The sequence below is a fragment of the Desmodus rotundus genome, chromosome 9 (assembly GCF_022682495.2).
Source record: "Desmodus rotundus isolate HL8 chromosome 9, HLdesRot8A.1, whole genome shotgun sequence".
In the NCBI taxonomy this organism is placed as follows: Eukaryota; Metazoa; Chordata; class Mammalia; order Chiroptera; family Phyllostomidae; genus Desmodus; species Desmodus rotundus.
In genome coordinates this window covers 78918458-78946195 of record NC_071395.1, presented here as the reverse complement: position 1 = coordinate 78946195, position 27738 = coordinate 78918458, and the positions used below count along the sequence as shown (strand labels likewise).

Here is a 27738-nt window from a genome sequence, read left to right as displayed (position 1 = left end):
AAGCTCAATTACTCCCCATCTCAAACATTAAAGCAATAACGGAAATGTTATCAGTCTATGCCGTGACAGACACAATTTTGGTAAATGTTTCTGCCAACATTTAAAATCTTGGTTATCTATCAATGCTAACCAAACTTAGGGTTTCTCAAATATGCATTAATTACCATGTACTTCTAAATAAAGTTATGAATAAATCCAGAATCTCAGCAACTTATTTTGGTTGCTTAACTACTACTTAGCTCAATTTTGGTTTACTTTAATTGGAAGAACGTAAGGCTCCATGCCATGTAAAAAGGCAAGATAGCTGTTCTCACAGCTGACTTTTCAATAAACATGCCATTTCTAAGCACCTTAATAATGTGGATGATTTTTAAAAAAAAACATGGCATATGACCATGGCATATAAGACTTAAATTTATACATTTCACCCTTTGGAAACATATTGTTATCAATGTCACAATGTTAACTTAGTTTTCTGTAATTTTTGTTAAAGCACACAAAAGATAACACAAACACTTCAGAAACTTTAAAATTTTTTATTCAACAATGTACACTTATTGTCTCTTAATTGGATCTACAAAGTTCTCAAGTTTGTTTTTCTGATAAAATAAGTAACTCTTGGTATGGATGTAGAGTGTTTGCAATTTATATTTTTAAAACACTGAACGTGAAGTAAGACATCAATAAAGGAAGATCATCACGTAACTGACACTTCCTCAGAATCCGTATCAGAAATAGCTATGGCAAATACCTAAGCATTTAGCAAAAAGGGTACATTTCTGGCCACTATTCTTTTACCTAGAAAAAGCCTATCTTTTTAACTGGGCAAAACCAACACTGAAAAAAACTTTTTTAATTGGGAGAGGGAAGGAAAAACGTCCTCTAACTTAACTGTCCACTAATTAACCTTTCCCCAGATTAAGAGGTAACTCAGCTCTTAAATGCTGACACACAACACAGAAATTTTGCTCCTCCAGGATGATCTAAGACTGAACAGAAGTGAACTACTGACAGACGCTGAGAAGCCAGAGCCATCTAAGATAATGCTACACTCCTGCACTTACGCCTTTTAAGGCCATGCATGCATTATTGGCCACCTTTCGAGTCTTGACTAGCAGACTTAGTTTTTAACTGTCACTTTTAGTGAGTGAAGATACAGAAGGGTTTTGCTGTGTTTTCAAAGTCAACAACATACACCAAGAGCACACTTGATGACAGAAGGAACACTCTCCTATACACAGGAAAAAGCTGTAAAACAAGGATTTCTTTTGTATCTAGAAGCATGGGGAAAATACCATTAATATTATCTTCTACTTAAACTTATTAGCCTCTTCTACAAAGGCCCTGGAAAGATTATAAAACAATCTTTTAAAAGATGATTGACAAAACCTGGCCAGTACATCTACACAATCTTTTAAGTACACATACATGTGAAGTAAAGCTATTTAATACATGCAGATTGCAGCAATTTAACCAAATCTGCCCAAATTCTAAACTTGTTCTAATTGACTTGGGCAATTTTTAAGACACACATTATCTTTAAAACAACCTGTGCTTAGATATTTAAGCAAGATGATTCTAATTAAGTCAATCATTCATTCATTAAACCAAATTTATGCTAAAGTGATAAAGGTAAAAAGGTTATCCTACCTTTAAACCAGGTTTAAGTCATAAAATTGTCACAGAACTCCATGTGGCAAAGGTCCTTCCTTCATTTCAGTTGGAATTACTTCCCATTTTTACTCAATCAAATAAACCAAAAAATTTCATTGAGGAAGTAAGAGCATCCAGCATTTTGTAAAACTGATAAAAATGCCCTGTTTCAAGAGAAGCCCTTTAGTAGATACAAGTCAAGCTCTCATTTAAAACTGAAGTTCACTAAAACAGGTGCCAGTTTTCCTCTCTTCTGCTTCCACGGACGAGCTAGCCCAGTACTGTAATTTTGAGCCATGTTTCTAAAGATGGTGAAGCTAAGAACAGCAACGAAAATAAGGATAGGTCACTTTGGTAATGACACACAAATTAACTTTCAAAACATGTGCATAGCTTTATTCATCTACTTTGATCTAACCTTTTCATGGAGCTTCGGCAAAATTCGAGTGTGCAAAATGCATTTCTAAAACGTAATGCAAGCAAAGCTTTTCACATTTACACTGGCAGGAAATACAGAGAAACTAACAAGTCACATCAGGGAGAGTTTTTTTTTTTTAATGACAAGAATTGCACAGTTCGTTACTTTGAGACAATTGTTGCACATGTAAGTATTTAAAATTTTCTAAGCAAGGTGCTTTAACAACAAAAAATTTTAGGTTGGAAAGAGCCAATAACTTGGATCATAGCTCACATAGAATTCCAAATTAAAGTGGACTGTTATCTCCCTAGATTTAGCAAACAATGCTTTTAATAACACTTTTTTTTTTTAATAACACTAAAGGAAACAGCAAGCTGAAACTTTTTTCAAAAACACACAAGATATGGTGTCATCACATTATTTGAAGAAGGTGCTAAGGGGGGAGGGAAAGGGAGTGAAGAGTCCTTTACTATTTCCCACTACAGAACAGCCACTAACAGACTAAGAACAAAAAATATTAAATTAAATCACTTCCCCAGTTTATAAAATAGTTCCAGTTTGTGACAAGATCTATAACTTTAAACAGAGAGCACCAGTTGGGCGATAGAATGAGCATTTCATACTGCATAAAAATTAGTGAGGTGGCAAGAACCATCAACCATCTCAGGCATTACTACATGGCCTTTCCAATTTTCTTTTTAATATACATGCAAGGCACATTGATATAAAAATAGATCTCTGGCCAAGAAATATATTAAATAAGCAACTTAAAATTTTGGCTTTGCAATATTGGCAACATCAAAATATAACCAGATAGCTTTGGACCACATATCTTTCTCATATTCCTCCACCCCATTTGGTGTTTTTTTCCCTCCTATTTTGGGTTTAATCTCATTCAAGTTTGGATATGTGCTTGAAAAATGACTTTTCTCTTGTCAAGTAGCATTCCTACTATACTCATTTATCTTTGCTAAGCAAAAATATACTAGAGAAGCAGAATAGTTGGAGTTCTGATAGTTTTGATTAAGCTAAATCTGATTGGCTTGGGGCAGCGATATTTCTCTTCGGTATGTGAACAAAAAAATAAGTCCTTAGCTTATATAGTAGACAACTGTTTTCTTTCCAAGAGAGATCAACAACAAACCAATGATACTACTCCCTATAAGCCATTCTTCCCTACTCCTCTTTTTTGAGGCAGAGAGAGAAAATAATAGAAACAAAACTAGAATTAAACAATTTTCAGTAGTAGAAGACATTTTAAGGCCAAAAAGTTTAACACTAACAAAATTTTTATTTTCCTAAGTTACTGTCCTTCATAGGCCAATACCGTAAAGTTATTTGTACTGATTCCCTCCCAAAGAGAATTTTAAAATTCATTCACTTTTGTTAGTGGCTGTGCTACAGGAAAGGTATCAAAGCAACCTATAAAGGTATGGTATATCGTAATGTAAAAAGTGCATCACATTTGATTTTCAGTTTCTCAGAGCAGCAGCAGGATTAACCCAAGACACAAGACTGTTGTATTTTCATTCTAAAAATGCAACATACCTAATGAAATGTATTCAAGATCATGAAAGGATCCTCCTCCATAGAGGATAAATGAAACAGACTAATAATAGACAAACAGGGGCAAACTAGAGGCATTCATATTTACATATTAAAACCATTTTTGTTAACATCAAATCTTTACATCTAGCAAAAGAAATATTTCAAGAGTAAATCAGACATTACCAAAGCAGTATCCATTTTTTAGAGCCTTTGTTTAGCACCTGAGGAAAAAAGGATATACGGAAAGCTATATAATTTACCTCAAGTTGGTTTGTTGGTCTGTAGAGTAAAACTTTCATACACAATTAAAGGGATACTGCACTAGAAAAAAATGTTTGTAGCTATTTTAATAAGGCTGTAGAAAAGGGATACTGCAGTATTATAAAATGGCTTTATTACTCTGAACAAAATTGTATGGTTAAATAGGGAAGTCTGAATCAGCAATCCCGTCACACATGAGGATGGCTGTTCCATAGGTTTCTAGACCATAACTGCTATTTGACACTCCCAGTAAAGCAAAATCAACATACCACTCATGCCTCACTGGGTGTTTTTACTATGCATACAACTTAAAACACCGTTTATTCTGAAAACCCTTGAGTAGCAAGACTTTGAAATTTGAGTAGAGCCAATGACTCATCATTTTTTTAAACCAACCCAGGGTGGTCCTGGTTCTCACATCTGAACAGACTTAAGTACATTTAAAAACATTTTATGATACTCAGAGCAGAAGCCCATCTTTCTCACCATAAAAGAGTCCTGGCGCTCTATTAATTACATTAACAAAAAAGAACATCAATATTAAGAACTAATGATAACTTATGTGTCTCTGTAAACTTAGAGCAGCTATTATACTTCTAGTCTTGTCCTCTGCCTCTCCCCTTTAATCAAATATGAACATTTTGGGAAGATGAGCAAATCCTACCCTTTCTTTTAAAATTCAGCAGGACTACCTAGGACTTACTAAGACATTGCCTGATAACATTCTACCTCAACTGACGCAAGGTCAACAGACCAATCATAAAAACTATAGTCCAAAATATGTACTTGTCCCACTATAGGGTCTGTTTTGCAGTTAGCATAGGTACAAAAGAGGGATCATATATTATTTGAGAATATGGTCCAGTGGCAAAACTATACTCATAATCCTTGGAAATGAGACTTTTAATCTATTTCTCTAAAGAAGAAAGCGTTGAAAGAATGCCTCCATATTTAGCGCGATGTAAAAATCAAGTGCAGTCCTCTTACAGATTTCTTTACCTGTGGCCATTTGGTACAAGACATACAACTTCACAACTAAATGGCTTTTTCATTGTTTAAAAAAAAAGTTTACTGCCAAAGATAAACCATTAGATGCCTCCAATTGGGTTAGCAATAAACCTAATAACTAAGTATGAAACCACCGCTGCTTTTGTAATGTTTTGTGAATATATTTTATATTGTGGACAACATTCATAATTGAGGTTTGTCATATTTTCCCTAGAAACTGTTATTTAAAAAAAACAATGCAGCACTTTTTCTCTTTATAAGGTTTTTGCAGATTCTGAGTGATGACTAGGTAAGCAGATTAAGAACAAAATTCTAAAATGGAGAGAACCTTTCCAGCCATTTATTTCAAGAAAAAACTAACCGGCATTAACAAATTCCTAGTTATTTTCTATTGCCTCCTAGAAGGTAGAGGAGGAAGGGCTAACTACAGATGCTATAAAATACACTTTATGTGAAAGGTCATTACTAGGAGGTAAGAGGAAAGGCTATGCAATTAACTTCAGTTCAGCAAAGTGGGGGTGAATAAAGAGAAAGATAAATACACCCTGTCTTTTGTGGGGAAGGAGAATTATTCAAGACATCTACAAGAGAGTGGTATGTGACACAGAAGTCTACAATCAAGACAGATTTTAAAAGAAATCTTCACCCATAATTAGTATCTTCATAGCTATTAAAAAAATAGGTCATGATTTCATTCTTAGTGCCATTTTTCAAATACTACCCCTTTAAGGATTAAAACCGCCTGACTTTATTCCGTGTAATGAAAACAAATGGCACAAAATAAATACAAGTTCAATCTCTGAATACTAATTAATGTCTTACACACGTTCGTTTACTTATTTTTAATATCTCCCTCTTTCCCTCACACACACACAAGCACTCAACACACACACAAGCACTCAACACACACACACACCCTTTTCAGTCTTTATAATGGAGGGATGTTAAAAATCCCCTCTAGACTGTATTTGGTTTATGCTACAGTACTAATACTCTGAGTTGAAGGAAAATTCTTTATACCAAACAGTAACACATTGTTATTTAAATGTGCTAAATTAATCACAGCTGAAGTTTGTTTAGAAGCTTACACAAAAATAATGAGAAAACAGATCAACTCTTAAGATTTTTTTTTAATAAGTGCTCTGTAAGGAATTGTGTGAGGACCTAAGGAGAAAGATTGCAACAAGTAGTTAGGTGTTACCAAACAGCACAAAGGTATTTGTCCCAAAGTCCTGCTTGTACCTAGGCAATTAAGTCTATTAACCCAATGCCCCCAAAATACTGACAGTTAATATGATGGGGCTCTAGGGTTCCCAGAAGGTTAAGAGACATGTCTAACTATATACCTCTAACCATATAATCAAGGAAATTTCAGTGGAGAAATCAAGTGAAATGTTGCATTGTTTCATTTAGAAATGAGACTCTTGAACACCTTTGGACAAACAGAAGGGATACATTCTCTTTTTGGCTTCTCTAAACATGGAGGCCTGAGGAATATGGAAGGGAAGTTGGAAAGCAACAACAGCTTTCTAGACGTTTTATTAAGTGTTGATTCTAGATTTAAACGCCCAATTCAGATGGGGGCTGTGGTTTCTTTTTTTCCTTTTTAAATGGATATTCATTCAACCTCTGTATGTCACAAACCCAGAAAGTTTCTTGTGAGTTGTGAGACAGAAGAGCTTTAAAACTCTAGGCAAGCAAAACGGACATTTTAAAATAAAAAGGAAGGGGGCATGGGAGTGGGGGGGTGGAATCTGGCCCTAAGGCGACAAGTGGTTACACAAGGCAATTGAACACACAGCAGAACTTTAAAACCTATAAAACAAACTGGAGCCTTTTTTTCCTTTAATCAACCTTGTATCTTTTTTAAAATATTTTTTTGAAATATTTTATTTAAAAAAACACAAAAACACAGACTTCTTTCACTTCAGTATGTGGTATGTTGCATTTTCCAGTTTGTTCAATGCTTTAAAGCTCAAGGATGCTTCTGCTTTCAATTGTACATGGGCCTGAAGCATCCTAGCTTTTGGCAAGCAGGCAGGAGACTCAACAAAAATCAAAATAGGAACAAGGCAGACTAAATGTAGGGCACATCTGTAAACATATTATACATTTGAAAATTACAATATCAGTAAAAGTGATACAGTTTACAGGTGAAATGAAACTATCTGGAACTGGCCTACCACAAGTTTCTGAACCTGGACTGATACAATAAGTTATTTTATATTTTTATATATATATATATATATACATATACATGTACATATATATATACACACACATACACACACACACACATATATAATGTATAAAAAGTTTCATTTACATCAAGTGGAATTGGCAATCCATGCTTATACTTTTAAAATCTAAGCAGGGCACATATCCAGACTATAAAGATATTTATTCTATGTTGAGTCCAACAGCTTCTTTCAGAAACTACTTATTAAAAAAGTCTCAAGTAATCAACAAAACAAGAAAACTCATCCATATTATAGTTGCTAAAAACTGGTCACTTCTTAAGCAATGGGGATCCAGTCTGCTTTTATTAGAAGACTATACCTCTCTATAGAAATGCCCTGCTATTTTAACCTGTATTTGACATACATGGATATACTAATTTCTGTGTGTGTAATGTGATGCTATGTCAGGCCAGAGAACTTGTTTTTATGCCACTAACATCACCCAATCTTAAATTGGACCCTTAGTTTCTGCACACACACACACACACACAACTCATTTTAGCATGCTATATACAAGCCGCAGTGCAACGGGATGGCAATGTGATGGTAAGACAGGGCTAATGCTCTTCTCTGCCCAAAAGAAAATTTCTAGAATTTCACATTATTTTCCTTAAAAAACCCATTTTGCTCTAGTAATAAAATATATTTATTAAGATATAATTAGAAGCTAAGAAGCTCAGAAGTATAGTTTGCATGAAAACACATTTTCTATTGGCAAGATTTATTACCTTCTCACTGGCTAAAAACATAAAAAGTTTTATAGTTTTCATGGAATTTTTTTCTTCCCCTTTTAGATATTTCTGAGAAATTAAAAGAGAATTTACAAAAAGGTACAGAAGTTTCTCTTTAGATGTTTGATGAAAAACAAGGAAAACAGCATGTTTAGTGTTAGTGACAGAGAGCAAGTCTGGAGCACCTACAGTTGAAAAGCAGAATATATTTTTGCTCCCACTTATACAATTACATTAAAAGATGGGCACAGGAGAATTTTCCCATATTAAATATCTAAAGCCAATTGTTCGTTCTGCAACTTTTCTTTAAATGACACTCATGGATTCTTCTCTTGTTAAAGTCCAATACGTAACCGAAGCCAAGTGAACTATGTACCACCAACTATTCCAGAACTGTAGAACTTCAATGCCCTCCCCTAGCCCCACCCCACAAAAAAAATAAAAGGAAAGAAAATATTTCCCCAACACCCCACAGAGGTTGCTTAACTTGTGGCAAGACATGCAAATCATATTTGCTAAAAAAATACACCCCTGCAAACTTCAAGGCATGTATCCAGCATTCTCGCAGGGCTCAAAGTAAAACCAAAAGATCAAGGGAGGAGGGGGGGAAAATGTTGAATCATTCTGGGTTCCCTGTGATTAGTGTATCACTTTAGTCACAGAACAAGAACAGAGATCTCTTAAGTATATTGGCCTTTCCAGTGGGTCATTTGTTGCCCAAGTTGATGACAGCAGGAACTTTAGAACCACGCTTGTTAACAAGTCTGTATTCATTAATCACTTGCATTCACACTTAAAAACAAAAACTAACATGAGAAAAAAGAAAAAAAAAACAAACTATTCAGTACCGGAGATTAAATAACCATGTATAGTCTCTTGAAATAAATTTGATTCCTTAAGAAGTCTAATTACTTTCAGTTGCCTTTTTTTTTTTAAATAACTATATATATATATATGTATATATATATATTTGTATATATTATCCTGTGATTCTACTTATGGTTCCTCTGCTGCGCTGAAGATCTAGGAGCATAAAAGCCTTGTGTCCCCCATGAACGGTGGCTCTAATGCTGCAGAAAGGTTACAAAGAGGCAGTCTGGTCCTTCATTGATCTGGACTATCCATGGCTTCATTGTAAGTGATTATCCTTTTGGGATCTGGAAGGAAGGTTAAAAACAAAAACAAAAACAAAAGTAAGGCTTGGAATCCTCAAATACCAATGTTCCAATAACAAATCCAAAATAAGCATCATTTAAACTGCCCCTCATTTTAATGAATATGTAATTTAAAGACCAGTTCCTCTTGTATTAACACATGTGATCCATTTTTTCTCAACCTAATAGTTCAGCATCCCAATGGATTCCCAGTTAACAGGATCCTCTAACCAATGAGTGCCTCAATTCTTACAGATTAGAGTCGAATTCAATAGACAATGGTTTTCTTTATGTGTTGTTTCTGATTATAAAAGTAGTACAATACATTTGAAAAAAAAAGCAGACAAAATCTTAAACTGTCAATAATCCAATACTAACATAGATAGATTTGGGGTTTTTTTGTTCTTCTCAGAAAAATGAAGTCAAATTTTATTTTAACCAGTATGGATTGTCTATAGTAAGAAATCATTCAAGTAACACCTACCACAAAAAACTTCAAGTTAAGCTTATTGGCAAAACTACTAGCTGAGTCCTAATCATGACCTAAACTTGTGGATCTGCTGGGCTCAAAGTATAAAACAGTCAAATTGTGTCCGGGCAAAGACTCCAGTGTTACTCTGAATTCCTATTATTTAGGAATGTAGTAACTAGTGATTAATACTAACATTTCTGGTAAGCTAAACATTCTTACCTTGCTTCTGCAAATTCCAAACAGATTCCATTTCTGCAAAGGAAAAAAAAGGATTATTTTATATACTAAGTTTTGTACAGCTCAGTTCAAAGCTATGCTTTTCACTTTGTCTAAAATAACTAGACTGATTATTGCTGGACTGGAGGTAAGGTTGAAATAGCACAGCTCAATAAAACTCAGACAAAACAACTAGTATTTTCTATAATTCTGAAGCATGTCTTTCAGATTGCCTTAAGTGTTGATCACAGAAAGTCAATTCTTATCTGAAATCAAACTGCCAAGAGAACTATTTGTCTACATAAATAGCAAAGTTATAGAGTCATGCTTTAGATAAGATGTTATTTCTTGTAACAGGTCATAGTTATTTAAAAAACCAAGTATTTTCTGTCAACCCATCACCCCTCAACAAGTACCCCAGCAAGTCTTCTCAATGAAGCATTTGTCAAATATGATTAATTAAGCTCGATGCTTAAAATGCCTTATGAAAACTTTACTTTTGCTATAGGCAAGTGGTTCTGTTCTTTAAACCACACCTACTCTAACCCAAATGGCTGTAATGCCTACCCACACCCATTTATTAATAACACCCAATCCTTACTGGCTCCAATCCATTCAAATGTGATAATCTACAATATGCTCACTTTGGTATCTTACAATAAGGGAAATATGTAAATGACCAAATTATAGTGACATACAGAAAGAAGGCAAAAGCTCCACATGGAAGCATACTAGACATCTTCACAGAGGGGATATTTGAAGTCCTGATGAGTAAAACAGTAAATGACTATTATACCACAAAAACCTAAGAATAGAACCTTGAAAGGAAATACTCTACTAGGAGATATTAATGTAAACAAAAACTACTTAGAAACAGAAATGAACCACAACTAACACTGGGAATAAGTACTCTCCATATGGTCATATAACTACAATTAAAAAAGAAAAACAAAGCGGTGATTTTATGCTGTATAACTGGATTCTGTGTAATTGCTTCCTATATTTATCAGCAAATAATTATTGTTAAACAAAAACAAAACTGGAGTTCACTAAGGATGTATCTAGCCATGGGTTACAGTTGAGATACAACATAATCCTTTCCCGGGGTTAAAATAGGTGTATAGATCCAAAATTATTTTTTGTTTTATGAGTACGGATGGAGTCACGGAATGCAGTAAAAAAAAAAAAAAAAAAAAAAAAAAAAAAAAAAAGCACATTCTCCCTGCCCAACAGTCCCCCACACCATCAAACTCACTTCTAAACAACTGCTATTTTTGAAAATTTGTCATAATTGAATATTTGGAGAAATAGGTTAATTATCCAAATGAACAAAGTAATTGTCCAGATAAAATCTGATTAAAGGTATCAAAGCAATTCTCTCATTAAACAAAAACTAGGAAATAGAACTGCTGGGCAGATGCCCATCCACAGATTGGCAGGAAAATACCCCTCTCCTAGGAGGCCTAAGAAGGGGAGAGAATTGTAACCAATCTAAACTGGAAAAAGGGAAAATACATCATAAAGGGAATTCTAGTCATGGTACTTATATTCATCACTCCAAAATAATTTCTAATTCCCTTAGTTTCAGACAATCAGGGATAGCTGAAATAGTCATTAAATCTGTTATCCTACAAACTTCTGTGCTTCAGAGTGGTTTACTTTAAGAAATCCAAAGAAACACCTTTCCTTGGATGGTCTGACTACAAAAAAAAAAACCCACAATAAAATCAACACTTTTTTCTTTTCATGAAAAATACAAAAATTTCACATTTTGCATCAATTCCTGAGTTCTGTGATGCTAATTATTTTAAGTTTGCTTAATGCAAAGATAAATCTACATTTAGTCATATGCTGAGGGGGGAAAAAAGTAACAAACTCTTCATATTATCCCACCACCACAAACCTCAACCTTTCCCCTGCCTCTTTAGGGGGTGGTAGGGGTGGGCATAGACTTCACTCAAGAGTCACAGCAGCAACTGTACTACTTTAAAGTAAAGCAAACATACCAATTTTAGAATAAAAATAAAAGTAACTACTGTTGGCCCTTGGAACATGGGAATTAGGGCTACCAACCCCTAATCTAAGTATAACATTTGACTCCCCCCAAACTTAAGCCATCCCTCAGTACCCACAGGTGATTAGTTCCAGGACCCCACCATGGATACCAAAATCCACATATGCTCAAGTCCCCTATATAAAATGGCATAGATCTATGCATCTATGCAGTCAGCCCTCTGCATCTGTGGACTCTCTACTGTGAATGGAAAACCGTGCAGTTATTGCAAGAAATCCCGTTTAAGTGGACCTGTACAGGTCAAACCCATGTTGTTCAATAGTCAACCATTTTGCAAACACCCAATTTCTTTAATGGATTAAAGACATTTCCTTAGCTTAACTAGAACATTAAGCTTTAGGTTTTACTCTAATATTATAGATTGGTTTTAAATAACTTCTGGTAAGAAAGTTTTTTATCCTCAACTATGAGCTCTGTAGTAGTAAATCTGGATCATGACTTTTGAGGAGGGAAATGGAAAATATAACCTAGCTAAAAAAATTAGCCACGGGCCAGCACTGAATCCTTCTACCCAAGAAATAAATCAGCAAGTCCCCTTCCTGCTATTTAATATTAATTACTTCTATAACTAGTAGCAACTGGGTTATCTTGATCAGAATTTTATTAAAGTTTCCACGAAACTCTAACAAAGATCAAAAAGAAAGGGAAATAAATATCATTTCAATAATTATATGTCATGCTTCAACAACGCTATTAAGACCAACAAGCTAGGCTATAGAACACACAGAAAGTAGTAAATTCTATTTTGCCCTCTTTTAGAGGCTATAAAAATCTTGATTCAGATTTTAAATATGAAATGAGTTACTTTGTGTAATTTTATTTCACTATCACAAGAGAAGCTAAACAGATGAAGAGTATAAAGAAGGCTACGGAAAGCATATTCAACTATACAAAATCATAACATAGTAATATTTTTTTTTACTTTAAGTACCACCCTCTTTGGTGTGCATACACACACACACAGTCTTTAACCTCCCAGTTCTTTTTAAAGACTGATCACAGCACCCAATTATGTAAATAGTTACTAAGAAAATGGCTACAAGGTCAAACCTGCTAACCTAAGTAAAGGATTCTGTTCTTCAAATACACTAAGGTAAGGCAATTTTGTTAAAAATCTGTAATTCAGACCACCATCCAAATTTGAAACTTTACTATATCAAAATTTTCAAATATTTATAGTTACGCCTCTCTCAAATAAAGAAAACTTAGCATTCAATTTTCAAAAGCAGACTACTTTCCACATACTGTAGCTCCCCATCACAATGCTTCCTGTAGTAAATGTCTAATTACCTGCAAATTCTTAATTCCAAGTGGATGAAAAAGTATTATTCACGGACTAAGGATACAGACCCAGAAACAGAAATGCTCTGCCCTTGTGAGCTTAGCAGAGTAGGTAGCTTTTCTAGGTAGATGCAATAGCATGAATAAAGCTTGGTGGCATTAAAACTGTGCTTAAGCAGGGGTCAACAAAGTGGGTTCTAACCACCACCTGTTTAAAAAAAAAGCTTTAGTGGAAAAGTCACACCCATTTTACGTATTACTTATGGCTGCTTCTGCGCACAAAGCAGAACCAAGCATCCAGTAATTGCAACAGAAACCCTATAGCTCACAAGCCTAAAATATTTACTACCTGGTCCTTTATACATAAAGTTTGCTGACCCATGCTTTAGTGGTCACAAATAATTCATTAAGGCTGAAAGTCATTGCTAAGAGAAAAAGATTTAGACAAAGCGAGAAAAAGACTTAGACAAAGAACACTGTTCAGGGAACAGAGCTGACTGTCACTAATTAAGATTTTAGAGAAAGAAAAATGCTTTCCTGCTATTCAGGGGACAGAGCACAAAGGCATATATAAAGAAAAGTTTATTACTTAATCACATAGGTGAAGGGAAGCCACTGAAGAAATATAAGTTTATTGTACTAAATATTAGTAATGATTCCAAGGCAACTGGAGAACGGATTAAATAACAGTACAAAGAGCCCAGTAAATGTTACTGCAGAAGTAAAGAAATAGGATAGTTGTATTAGAGATAGAAAAGAAAAAAAAAATGGAGGTGTTAAGGAGTTTTAGTAGCATGAAAAGGGGATTGAAGAAACATTGGTATTTGAAGAAAAGAAAATGGTACCAGAAAGGTTATACTGAAGATATAGAAAGTGGGGAGAATTAAGGAAATGCAAACTTTAGGGAGGGAATATTAAAAAACTGCAATTCTTAAGCAAAGTTAAGACACTTGTAACTTTTTAGTCACCTATTCCTTTTTCTCTAGCCCAGTGCCACTGACCTGGTTCAAGGACTGGTATCTTATGAACATTTCTGAAGTTGTCTTTTAACTGGCCTCTTTTGCTATTATTGAGCCTCATTCTGTCTTCTATACCAAGGCTACATCATTCTTTTCCTTTAAAAATAAAAATCTAAAAGTGAGCACAATGTCCGAAACGTTTCAGTGGCCACCAGGAAGACTACTGGATCTATGTGTCTTGTATAAAATTTATTTCTAGCATTTGACACAGGGGCTGGTACATCAATAAACTAGATGACTAAGTTAAAGATTTTTAACCTTGCACCATTCACCTTCCTTGAAACAAACTGAATAACCAGCAATCTTCAAACACTATTCCATTTCCTCTACCAGAAATATTCTGATTCTCCTCGTACAATAAGCCAACTTCCACTTTTTTTGAATCCCTCCCTAGTACATTTCAACCCCACTACTCACCTTAGGGGTTTCTCTATGTTCCAAGTGCATTTTTTTTTTTCCCTACAAAGCTATCATACTATGTTTCTGTGTGCTTCCCTATTAGAGGTCCTTAATGACATGAACCCTTTCTTTTCATCTACTTATCACCATTGCTTTGCACAGTGCTTGGTGCAAAAAATATTTATTTGAATGAAATACTACTCATAAATCAGTCAGGAATATCGCAAAGTGGTATTAGGTAAACTCATTTGAAACTGCTGATATTCAACTTTTTCTGACCTTCAGAACAAAACCAGCAATTTCATATGGTACAACCAAAAAGGTCCAGTTCTTTACAGAAAAAGACTGTGAAGCTAAGAGGATTAAAGCTAAGCAGAGGCTTTAAAATGGAATAGAACATTTAAAAAATTTAAACACTTTAAAAAGCCCATAATGGCTTCCTCCACCACCAAAAAGAAAATATATCAAATATAAGGCCAAACAAGCTGATTCCCACAATCCAGAGTCCCCAGATCAAATATCACGAATCACGCCTTCCAACCCTTCATTAAGCCATTTTTACATCACATTCTGTAAAATTCATCAGGCTAGAGACATAAATTTAAATTCCACACCCCCCCCCCGGCCTCCTATTTCAGTTTTGCCCATCTTTTGATGATTACCGGCTATCCCAACATTGTGTTTTGCTATTCTGACTTCTTTCTGAACCAGTCCACTGTTCCTGCCTATTCTTTACGAAGTCTGTCAGAAATGTCTCCCCACCCCTTTTCCATTTTGACTATACCAATAAAAAAATGCAGTGTGTTTTCAAGGAAATTTGATCAATGTAGTTAGAAGTCACCCACCTTTTCAGTAGATGTTTAAACTCTTCCACCTATCAGTTTTAATCTTATTATTCCCAATTTGGAGCTACATCAAACCAAACAAAACAGAATTGTCTGACCCACCTCTAAAAACACACTTATAACTCAAGGGTTTATTTAGGTCTTTTTTGTTGTTGTTGCTAATTTCTACTGTTATGCATATTCTAATCTGGTTTACTTTTAAAGGCAAAATATCAAATTCAAGTTACTTGAAATGAAACTGCTACTACAATGATAGTGTAGACAATTTGTTTTTATAGTATGAGTGGTTGGTTACTTCCCTCACCTTCAGAACTTAAGCTAATGAAATCTGGGAGCTAAACTTTAGCTTCTACAAATTCCTTACAAGCTACCTTTCAGACTAATACCAAAGTAAATTCATTATTGCACTCATTAAGCAGGCTTAATGAGAAATCAAATACCCAGTATGGATGCTAAAATGGCAATTCATTTGGGGGGGAAAAAGGATCTTATACCATCATAAAAATTACTTGTTAAATACAAAGGTGTCTCATAGAGAAGAAAAAGAAAACCCTCCCCAAATTTAGGAAATTTAACCAGGGCTGAAACCAAAGTCAAACCTGCAGGTAATAAGATTAGAAAAATATTATATTATTAAAATATTCATAATCTCTAATATTAAGCAATCTTTAATATTTAAAAATATTCAAGGTATTTTCTAATAGATTATTAGACAGCTGGAGGAAATCATGGAGCAATTTTTATAAAATGAAGGTGAAAATACTTATTAAGCATTGTGTTAAAGGAGAAAATTTAACATCCAGATCCTCCTGTGAGCAAAAGTCTGAACTGTATGCTTATTCCCCATCAGTTTTACGGATCAATTAACCATAGCTTGTCTCTTCATATCCTGTTTACCAACTGCTGCAAGTGTAAAAATATTTACCAGTTCCTTCAGAGCCCTATCCAACTCAAACTATTTTTTTTTTAAAAGATTCTATTTATTTTTATTTTTAGAGAGAACGGAAGGGAGGGGGAGAGAAACATTGATTGGTTGCCTCTTGCAGGCCTCCATCTGGGGAGCTGCCCCAAAACCCAGGCATGTGCCCTGATCAGTAATCAAACAGGTGACCTTCTGGTTCACAGGCGGCACACTCAATCCACTAAGCTACACCAGTCAAGGCCAACCTAAAATCTTTATTAAAATAAATACTTATTTGCTGATAAATAATGTTCACATGACTGCAAATACAAAGAGAAAACTCTTTATTATTTCTCTGCCTGGGTTATCCCAAGAGTCTAACTGACCTATTTCTAGTCACCGGAAAATAGGCTTCCAACCTACTCTACAAAATTGGTGTCACATTCATCTATTTGAACACAGATCTACAAGTCAACTGGGTAACACAAACTCAATTTTTAAATCAATTTTTAATTTTTGAGTATATATAATCTGGTAAGATTTTCAAAAACCTCATATATTTTATAAAATCAGGAAACCCAGGCTTAAAAATGACAAATGATTTGCCTAAGTACATAGGAACTGGGAAAAGCAGCATTAAAACCCATCTTCCGTCATTTAAATTACTTCCATTACACCAGCCTATCTCCCTGATTCAGTGACCCCCCCCCCCCCCCCCCGACTCCACAATGAAATGAGAAACCTCCAGGATCTGGCAGCAACTCACCTTCCTTCTCTTTTACAACCCCTCTGCACATCCAAAGTGGATCCCTTTCAATATTTACATTTACTCATGATTCTCCAACTTCCATGCATTATCTCCCTCTTCCCTGCATTTCCATGTGTCAAAAATGTTCCCCATCTATCAAAACCCAGTTTAAAGGCTATTGACTCCATGAAAACATACTGTACATTTACTCTTTCTTTTACTCCATTAAATTCTCTCTTCATTAAAATCTCCTAGTTATTTGTATCCTTGTCTGACATTTAAAATCTTATCTTATATAAATTTGTTATTGTTTCCTCCTCTATTTGATTAAGTTCTTTAAAGGAAAAAACCCTATCGAGGTGTTCCATAACTAAGCAAAGTACTTTGCCTATGGTAGGTACATCATAAGGGAAAGAAAAAAAATATATACAAATTATTGTACAACTCCTTAGTAGTAGAGAAAACAGTGGCAAAGAGTAGTACAGAAAACTGTGACAGTAGAAAAGAAAGAATTAATGTGAGGAAAGTTCTCTAGACCCAGAGTCCCCAATCGTAGCTGGCAATTAGAACCACCTAATGAATTAAAATTTTCTTATTCCAGGTTCCAGCCCAGATCTAGGGAATCAAATCACTTATGCCAATAACCTGCCACCTGTGTAGGTAGTAGAGAAACAAATTTTTACAATTTCATGCAACAGCCTAGAGTTCTCAAGGATATTTTATCCTGGAGAGCATTTGTGTTGACTCACCCCAACCATAAAGGATTAACCCTTATTCTATTCATCTCCCCTGAATCTCTATGTGCTGGGTAAAATACACCATATCAATTTTTAATAAATATTCCAGAATGTCAGCATTTTAAATGCTTGATATCTTTCAGTGCAATATTAGCTAGGCAAGATAAATCAACCCAGTTTAAGTTAACACTGACCAAACACTCAACTCAACACCAATGTACCATATTCAACAGACTTGGCTTCAAATGACTCAGACCATTTCAAAATCAAAGGTTCACCTTACAAAGTTAGGATCCAATGTTATAAATCTGACAAGTCAAAGAATTCTACTAAACTAAGAATTCTGAGTAACTACTTTGAAGGAGGCAACAGTTGTTATGTCCTAGGTATGTACATCAAAAAACTATCTAACTCAAAATACCAACTAGTAAAATGTTATGCCTGGAATCTACTTTTAAAATAGCCTACCAAAAAAAAAAAAAAAAAAAAAAAAAAAAAAAAGTGTGAAGATCGGTAAGTGAAACATGAATGACAATGTCCAAGCTAGATGCTGGGTACATTGTAGTCCATTATATTACTGGCTCCATTTGTGTGTAGACTTAAACTTTTTCATAATCAACTTAAAAAGATAATATTTATTAAAGTTTTGCCTCTTGAGCATCACTTTAGATAAACAGGAAAAGAGGACCTGCCGCTCACTTTAAATATTGGTACATACTGCTATGTAATGGTACTATATGCCCCCAGATAACAGAAAGATTAGCAGTCTTATTTCTTAAGAAAAGTTAATAGCATAATATATATAAAAAACTAAAAGAAAAATCCCCCAAACCAGAATTCCCATCAATCCCTTTTTTGTGCCTCAGTGCATCTTCATTTCCTATCTTCAATTGTACTGAACATTCAGATTTTTAAAAATCTGAAGTACTGCCCTGGCCAAGTGGCTTGTCTGATGGGCCTGTTGTCCCCTAACACCAAAAGGTTGCAGGTTCAATCCCCAGTTGGGGCACAGATGATAGGCAGCCCATCAATGCCTTTCTCTCTCTAAAATCAATAAAAAAACATATCCTTGGGTGAAGATTTTTAAAAGTGTAAAAATAATTTTAAAAAATCTGAAGTACTTCTAACTCTCCCAGTGATTAAGGTTTACTCTAAACCATGTACCATTCCTACTTATCTGACATAACATGCCCTCCTATCTACTATTTCCAAATAAAGTTGTTGAAGGGCTTATTTTCGAAGTCAGGAGGTATATCCAGAACTTCCAATTCTAACTTCAACACACTTAGTAAGAGATTACTTTTGAACACTTGAAGACTACATTAAAAGACAAAGAAAAATACAGGTGCTTTTAATCCTCTCATTTTTAAAAGGCCTGCAGTTCTAATAAAAATCATACAATACCACCAACCATTAGGGACAACTTACCCCAGAATTTTTTGCAAGTTGTGGGAGATTACACAACTAGATGCCCCTCAGGCTCACAAGACCACCAATAGATTTTCCAACTAATAGTCTCCAAAAGGCAGATGGCACAGAAAATAACACCGAAACACCAGACTCCCTGGCAGAATTTAACTTACAATTAACCACACATCTTACGAAACTAAGCATTTCTCTTTGCCCCAACTTTCCTAAAAACATACAGATTCTGGTTACCTTGTATTTACTTCCAAAGAGCAGTGTTGAAGAAAAGTGAAGACAGATAATTTTACCTGCCAAGATTTCTACTTCCATTTTTTTAAAAGAAAAAAAAAAATAGAAGCACATCTGTTTATTTCACTAAATGTCTTCCAGTTGGCAGATAAGGCAAGATATGCAGGCTAGGTGATCTGCTTAAGTCACATAAATAGCTTTGTTATTCATCTCTGAGGCAGTGATTCTTCCAGGGAGAATATTGTAATTACCACATCCCCACTATATGATATGCTGCCCCTGCTCTGCAGTTGGCAAGTGACTGCCTAAATGGTCACTATTAAAAATGGAAATGTGCACAAAACCAACACTGTATGCCAACAATAATTGGAAAATAGATCAACTTCTAAAAAACTGATTTTTAATAGGAGTGTGCAGTATATATTAGGTCTGTATACGCATGCAGGGGGTATGCATTTGCTGGAGTGGGGCAGGTTAGGGATGAAGGTAGAAGACTGAAAACTACTGTTTTTAAAAGCACTGAGATTATAAACTTCATTAAATCCTCATTATTAGCTTTGTGGATTTAAATAAACCCACTAACACCACACTGCAAAATTTCCTGTAAAACACAAATAACCATATTCTAAGAAAAATATTAGCAGGGAACTTGAAAGATAGCTGGTTCCTTTAAAACATGGGCTTTGGAAGAGCTCCAGTGGCACAATCGGTTAGCACCTGGTACTTATAAAACATGGGCTTTGGGGCTATGAAAAGTACAGCGTCCCAAGAGCCTGGTTCCTACAATGTTTAATTGTGATTACCATTATCTTTTGCCTAAATTTATTTTCTAGATGCAATTCAGCATCCATTATTCCTACTCATTAAGCAAATTAGAACTATCAAGTGAGCTAATAAACATACATATGATGTAAAAAACAAAGAGAACATCTGTTCAAAGAGCAATTTAAAAAATAACTTTTAAGGATGTTCAAGAGACAATATAACATCATCCCTTTAGACATTCCTCTTTATTCTTTGAACCAGGCAGGAGGTCAATTACACTTGTCTATATAAAGAAATGCTCTTAAGTTGGAAAAGTGAACATTCCTTCTAAACTTTAACCACACCTGAATTAGTTTGTTATCAGTTGCTTATCCACATTATTATTCTCAACTAAGTTCTGAAGTACATTAAATTGATCTATAAGAATCTTCACATAGGAAACAAATGAATTACCTTTAGTGTGATATACAATAGCAGCCCTCAGGTCAAAAGAACCCCAGCTATCATTCCTTTCTAGGCCTCTCTGGTATCTCTGTTCTTTGGCGGAGGCCAATAAAGTGTTCGTAGGAGACGCCAGAGGATTTTGATTTTCTATCTCGTAGTCCTTTGAGAGAAATACTAAAGCACCTTGACTACTGGTGTCTGCTTTTTGCAGGTCACCTATATGACTGGGTTCCAAGGATAAGGCTCCACTCTCACTAGTAGTCCCAGATTTTAGAATGCTACCCAGAACTTGAGGACTAGTCCGTTTTTCCAGCTCATAAGCCTTGGGAAACACAGGATGCTCAGTTCCTGAGGGGATTATTTCAGCACCCTGTGAAACCAAAGTGGCAGGATATTCCCCTTGAAATGTCACCTCCATTACTTTATGATCTGATGACTTCCCAATAACAGTCTCAGGGCCAGCACTGGGCTCATTTATAAATGATAAACCCCACTGATTCTGGAAGATATCCCCCAGGTTTTGTTGATCTGTCTGAGAGGGTAGATCCACTTGTGCTGTGCTCAACAGCACAGTTTGCATATTTGAAGGGTAGATAAAAAGGCTAGACTTAATTTGTTCAACAGCTGCTGAAGTCAGACTCTTGTCCTGGAGAACTGAATCAGTCCCAGAAGGTATGGGTGTCAGAGTATTAGCAGCAGTAGTTAGCAGTGGCTGACCCCCTGGAGAATACACACTTGCATCAGTCCCTGCTAAAACAGGCCCATTAGAAAAGGTGGCCGAAGTGACAGATTTCAGCGCTGACATAGGGACCTGGGATAACCGACTTGAAGATTGGGTCTGAGTTTCCCCAGTAGATGATGATGAAGAGGATGAAGATGAAGATGGTGACACAGAAGAGTTCTGTACAGTTTTGTTGAGGTTTTCCTTAACTTTGCTTGCATAACTTATTTTAGGAACTATTTTAGCACTGCTATTGTCCACTGGAAAAACTGGGGGTGGTTTAAATAGGGTCCACGAGTCCTCTTTGGAGGCAACAGCAGAAGCATGCTTTCCTTTGGGCCGATCATCAAACTTTTTGCTGCTCATGCCAGGTTTAATATCGGAGCTTTTCCGCAGTATATCACCCACAGCAAGTTTTCCTCGACTTGTTCCTCCAGGCCCAGTTTCATACTTCCAAATGGGCTTCGAACCATCTACTCGATTTCCCTTTTGTTCACTGTAGTCAGGCTTGAAAGTTTCAAGTCCCTGTTTTAAGGTTGGGACACTGGTCTCCTGTTGCATTATTTTGTCCTGCACTAAATTAAGGTTTTCACAACCCTTGGCACTATTGCGCCTAGCTTTCCTTTTTTTAGGAGTGGTATATCCGCTCTCAGATCCACTACCATCATTATCTGCTCCTTTGCCCATGTAACCATTAGTAATATAGCTAGAATTATTTGTTACAACACCATTTGGAATTGCTACAGTATCGCTCTTATCTACAGGCTGGTTCTCTCCAGATTTATTTTCATAAGACTTTCCATTCTTTTTGTCCATACTGTTTTTCTGAATAAAATTCCTGGTTTTAATTCCTGCTTTTCCAAAGGTGCTGGACTTTACAGTCTGCTTCAAATTAGTGTCTGAAACTTGTTGGTTGCCATTGAGAACCCTAGAAATAGGGTTGGTAGCTTCATCAGAACCCAGGTTCTTTAAAGGTATTTCCCTTTCTCCAGCATTACCATTTAGTTCACCATAGCCTAGGGAGGGGAAGGAAAAAAAAAAAAAGGGTTTTAAAAGTTATAATATGAACATTACAGGAGTACTTAACATTTAAGGAATGTTTATTTTAATGCGTGCTAGACACTACACTATGAGCTTTAGCTTTATATGTTATTACTTCACAGTTCTTTGAAAAGACACACGCCAATCCTATTTTATAGATTAGGAAATTGACTAAGCAAGAGACAGGACTCAGCAGGGATTCAAACCAACGTCTTGAGTTCAGAAAGAATATGACTTCTTAAGCAATATGCCATAATACCACTCATCTAACAGAATCAAATTCCCCTTCATTCTCACAAGACTGTTATAAAATTTCCTTTACAATTAAGAGCAGAGCTATCCTCTGGGCAAAATCGTTATACTGATACAATAATTTTAAGTATTATAGGGAAATCAAAGACTCCATTTCTATAAAATGATAATGACCAGCAGTACTGTAAACAGTTTCTATTGTGTTCTGTCAAATAAAAATATAACACCTGTGAACTTTCTCCAAAGCAGTTAAATTCATTTTGACATTTCGCAGACATTAGATCATACTTTTAGTCTGAAACGAAAACACATACCAATGTTTCTAACTCTTGTAAGATATATTTTCTCCATTTTATATCTGGGTAAACAAAACAGATTCTCAGAGAAATTCAGTAACTTGCCCAAGTCACAGAAGAACTGGAAATCTCAACTACAGTCTGTCTGGAACATGGTTTCCTATCACTATGTCATACTGCCTACCCAAATGACACAGTAGGAAATATTTAGAAACAAAACTACAATGAAAGGTAACTAATTTTAAAAAGTGTTATGGTATTCAAGTTTAACTTAAGTCATTCAACTGCCATAAAGAATTTATTACTATAGATGATTCAACTGAGTCAACACTTCCTACTTCCTAACTAGTAACAGTGATTATTAGTTATCTACCTCTCTATGAAATGTTCCCAAATCATCTTGAGGTCAAGTCATTAGAAACAGATACACAATAGAATGATATACACACAAATTCATTTGAGGCAGCATTTCAGGGGGTAGGGAGTGGGCCTCTGACAAGAACACCAAGTAACTTGCCTTTGTCACTTTCATTCATTCTCTTTGGCCTTTAGTCTGTGAAGGTTAAAAGGCACAGAGCTTGTATATTTTTGCTTTGAAATTTTGTTTTAATTTCCAATATGGTAAATATCAATAGATACAACACACATTAAAAGCTCTTCACGTATTTTAAGAGTATAAGGATCTCTAAGATAAAAAAAAAAGTTTGGGAACCATTATTTTAAAGGAGCTTGATGTGGAACAGAATAGTCTGGGAAAATTCACAACAGGCTTACTTATTTTAAGTTACTTTACATCAAAGGAAAAGGTGGGAACACTAAAAGGAGCAAATAAAGGCATTTTCTTCTGTATTAACTTTCAGAAAATAACCCAAGAAAACATACTTAACGGCACAATTATTTCCTGAGAGGCACAAAACTTGTACCATGACAATATATTCTGTAGAAGTTCTTAGCTTCTATAGAGTTATATTTTATTTTTTTGGCTGCTGAAAAAAACTTGGTGGCAAAATTCTAACTATGGAACAATAGAGACCACTGCTTAGGCTGTTCTCTAAAATGTTCTTTTCTTCTTTAGAAAGTCCCAACATAGAGGCTCTCAACATTTTTAACAGATTTAAGTTACCTATGCACAACTCTACACCAAAGAGAACCTACATACAGCACTGACCACGCTAACAGGCCAACAAAGGCTTGTACTCTTGGGCCCATTAATCATAACTTTACAGATCTCAAAGGTAAGCAGTTTAAAAGACAAATCAACAACAACAAAAAACAAAAAAACAATGTCCAAACTAAGTTGAACCAAAGCTAAGTACTAATATTTAGTGACTCTGATATTAGAAATAACCAGTTTAAACCAGCTCAGAAGCCACTATGCTTCCACCTCCAAGTTTTAATGACCAAAAAAAAATGTCTTATTTAACTGTATAAAGTTTCCCCCATGGTAACCTTGTTGGTGTGCACAAAGTCAGAATGCATTTTGTTTTTAAAATTCAGGTGTTTAAGAAAATGTAAACACTAAATTACCGAGAAACTCCCTCTCTCCTTCTAGTGTTTTTATTATTTAGGACTGCCACGCTAAAGCATCTAACCCTACTTCAAACGGACTCAGCAAAACTTGAGTCCTGATAAATCTAGCCTTTGGATTAGAAACTGAAATCACTGAGCACATTTGGCTCTCTCGCGCGCCCTCTTCTGGATAAAGAAAAACTGTTCCTCTTTATAGGTTTGTGAGTCATAAAAGCCCACCTCAACATATTGCAGATACATTAAAAAATTCCCGTAACTTTTCTTACTAAATCAGTATTATGCATGTTGAAGCAACAATACTGTGACCAGGCCACACATGAAAAATTGCTCATCCCAAAATGTTTATGTTCCCTCAAAACTGCTGTACCCAGTTTCCCCTTTTTATTATTCCCTGCTGGAATGCCACTTTGAATGGTGGAGGCTGCTTATATGTGTAGAGAGGAGTCCTGCAGGGATATAATAACATCTAACTGATAAAATACTGTTCACTAACACTGCCTTATATTCCAAGCAATCATAATTAGGTAATATTTTCTCACCTTTAAGTTGAAAAAGACTGTAACGTTAAAAAGACAGTGTTGTATATTTTGTCTTAGTTAAAATTAAACAAACATTTATATATTCATTTCTACTGCACACCATCAGTCCCTACCGTCCCCCAAAATGGAAATGACATTTCAATTTCAGTCTTCAGGACGCATTAAATCTGAAATAGAAAAGCAGTTTTTTTTCCTGCTCTCAGGTAACTGCATGTATCACACTTGACATGCTGGGTTTCACATTCATTTCCCACCATTCTTCATTTCTTTTCAATGGATAAAGAACCCTTATTTTTAAAAAATCGTGTGTGGTCATCAACTTTTACGTTTATTTCTTCTCAAATGTTTTCTAAAACGACTTTTACCTGAAATTTAACGTTTGTTAAAAATAGGGGTTTGGTGGTCAATATCGGTTTGACAGTGAGAAAACACCTCTCCTTTCAACGTAGGGGAAAAAAGCCTCATCCGAGGCAAGATGGTAGTGAACCAACCTCACAGATGAGCCACCCGGGTTCACCCTTAAGGACAAGAAACACGGTCAAAAAAACAAACAAACAAACAAAAAAAACAAAAAAAACTTGCCCTTTCCCTCCATCCAATCTTTTTCAATTCTCGCTCTTTAAAAACACTACCCAAGCCACGGAGGTACACGCGGGGAGCGGGGGCGGGAAGCGCTGAAGGGGGATAGAACAAGCTTTTCTTGTAAAAAGGAGCTGCTAGAAGGAAAGGGCCCAAGTGAAAGCCTGAGAGGCGGAGTCGTGAGCGAACCTGGCAGGAGATGAGGTTCCTGTGGCAGAGAAACTCGTGACCGGGGAGCCCGGTTCCCGCTGGATACCCCACCCGGCCTAAAGGCACCGCCTCTACCCAAAATGTATCCCCCCCCCCCCCCCGCCACCCCTCCAGCCCCGAGGAGCGCGGCGGACGCCGCCCGGCGCCTGCGGCCTCCTCCTCCCTCGGCTCCGCTCCGAGGCCGGCTCTCCGCCCCGAGTGCCTGCTCCCCACGCCGCACCGGGGAGCCGGAAGCGCGGCGCCCGGCGCAGGCCGCTCCCCTCGTGGCCGTTTCCCTCCCCCGCCCCTCACCCCAGGGACCCGCCCGGGGCCGCGCGGCCGCCGCCGGGTTACACAACCCGGCCGCCGCCGGGGGGAGGGGGAGGGGCGGCCGCGCGCGGGGGGCCGCCGCGCCCCCACAGTGCAAAGGGCAAAGCGCTCGCGGGTGGGGATCCCGAGCCATCCACTCGGCCGCACCGGGTGCCCCTCGACACCCTCCCCCCTCGGCTCCTCCGAGGGCCGGAGTCGGTGACAGGAATCGGCTTCCAACATGGCGGACAGGAAGCGGCCCCGCGAGGAGGAGAGAACATTCCAGCCGCGCCGGCTCTGGGGGGGAGCGGGCCCGGGGCGCGGGCCGCGGAGCCTGACTGCGGGGTCCGGTGCCCAAAAGGGGCGTCCAGGGGTGGAAATGACCGGAGACACGAGGGTCCCCAACCGCCCCCCCAGACGGGAAACCCCAAGGCCACAGGTGGGCTTGGGGTGGAGGGTGAGGGAGGGCACTTCCTCAACTCTGCCCACCTACCCTCTCTTTGCTGCCTGCAAGAGGGTCTCGCGACACCACCAGAGTCGGGATTCGCTAGGCCTTCCTGAGTTACACCCCGAAGGATTTTGTGGGGGCTAGGATCACCCCAACTCAGGGCCCCCAAACTAAGGTCCCCTCAGGGCCGCAGGAAGGTAAATGGGAAAAGAAGAAGAATGCCAGACTCGCAAGGCCAGCCGTCCGGGTCTCCCTCCGGCCCGGGCGGGGGCCGGGAAGGTCACACTGGCCTAGTTGGGCCTCTCCCATGCTGAGTAGAAGAAGAAGGCGCTGCAAAGCCCCGCGGCCCAGCCCGGGGTTTGGGAGAATGAAAGGAGGCTTCCCCAGAGTCGCAGGACAGACAGCCACACACACCCCCACACCTCGACCCGGTCCGCGCTTTCCAGCTCCAGCCCCACCCCCATCTCCCCTGTCCCCCACCCCCATTCCCCTTCCCCCACTCGTCCTCCCTCACAGACCTGTTTTCTTCTTCGGCGTTTCCTGGTGCTGCTGGAGGGCGTGTTTCTGCTCATGTTTCAGCGGCTTTGGCTGGGCCTTAGGGCTGCCCTCGGCTCCATGCTGCAGGTATTGATGAGGCTGCTGGTGATGGTGGTGGTGATGGTGGTTGTGGCTGTGGTTGTAGAAATAATAATGGTGGTGGTGGTGCGGCGGCTGCTGCTGCTGCTGCTGGGGGTGATGGTGCGGATGGTGGTGGCTGTGATGGTGCTGAGGCTGTGACTGGCCGGGCTTCTCCTCCATTGAAAGCGGCTGGGACTCCCTAGCTGAGGCTGCGGGCTGCTGCACCGTCAGGATCTGAGACTGCTTCTCCGGGCTCACTCAGTATATCTGAGCGCGTCTCGCCAGCGCACTGGTTAACCGAGTGATTTTGCGAGATTGGCAGCCGCGCTCCAGCAATCAGGAGCCACGCTGCGCCGCAGGCCCCGCCCCTAGCCCAAATCCTCTTTCCTTCCCCTTCGCTACAGCCTCCAGGCCAACGCCACTTACCCTGTGCAACCTCACAGGGCCGGGCCTTCAACGTCAGCACTATGGCTTTCTCTTCTGTCGCTTTCTGTCGTGCATCGCGCAGTCTGCGAACAGCACTTTCTACACTCCTCGCCGGCGAGTAAGCTCGTGTCGAATGTAGCAGATTCCACGGGCGATTCCACTGGCTCTGGGAGCCATCTGTTGGTTTTGCATCTCCTAGAATCTGTTAGCTTTATTATTT

General features: G+C 37.7%; 1 protein-coding gene across 1 annotated transcript; it reads right to left on the bottom strand.

Moving 5' to 3' along the window:
* Positions 1 to 520: 520 nt before the first annotated feature.
* Positions 521 to 27365, bottom strand: NUFIP2 (nuclear FMR1 interacting protein 2). Its single transcript, XM_024564630.3, has 4 exons — positions 26993 to 27365; positions 20580 to 22307; positions 9705 to 9737; positions 521 to 9016 (listed from the first exon to the last, which is right to left on the bottom strand). The coding sequence occupies exons 1-4, from the start codon at positions 27270 to 27272 to the stop codon at positions 8964 to 8966; spliced, it is 2094 nt and encodes a 697-aa protein (XP_024420398.2). The 5' UTR covers positions 27273 to 27365; the 3' UTR covers positions 521 to 8963.
* Positions 27366 to 27738: the final 373 nt, after the last annotated feature.

What these genes read in the sequence shown, in the direction of transcription:
- NUFIP2 (XM_024564630.3), bottom strand. Translation starts at nt 27,272, where the DNA reads ATGGAGGAGAAGCCCGGCCAGTCACAGCCTCAGCACCATCACAGCCAC. An exon ending in AACGCCGAAGAAGAAAACAG is followed by an intron (nt 22,308 to 26,992) that starts GTCTGTGAGGGA and finishes TCCCCTCCCTAG; the next exon opens with GCTATGGTGAACTAAATGGT. An exon ending in TTGGAATTTGCAGAAGCAAG is followed by an intron (nt 9,017 to 9,704) that starts GTAAGAATGTTT and finishes CCTTCCTTCCAG; the next exon opens with ATCCCAAAAGGATAATCACT.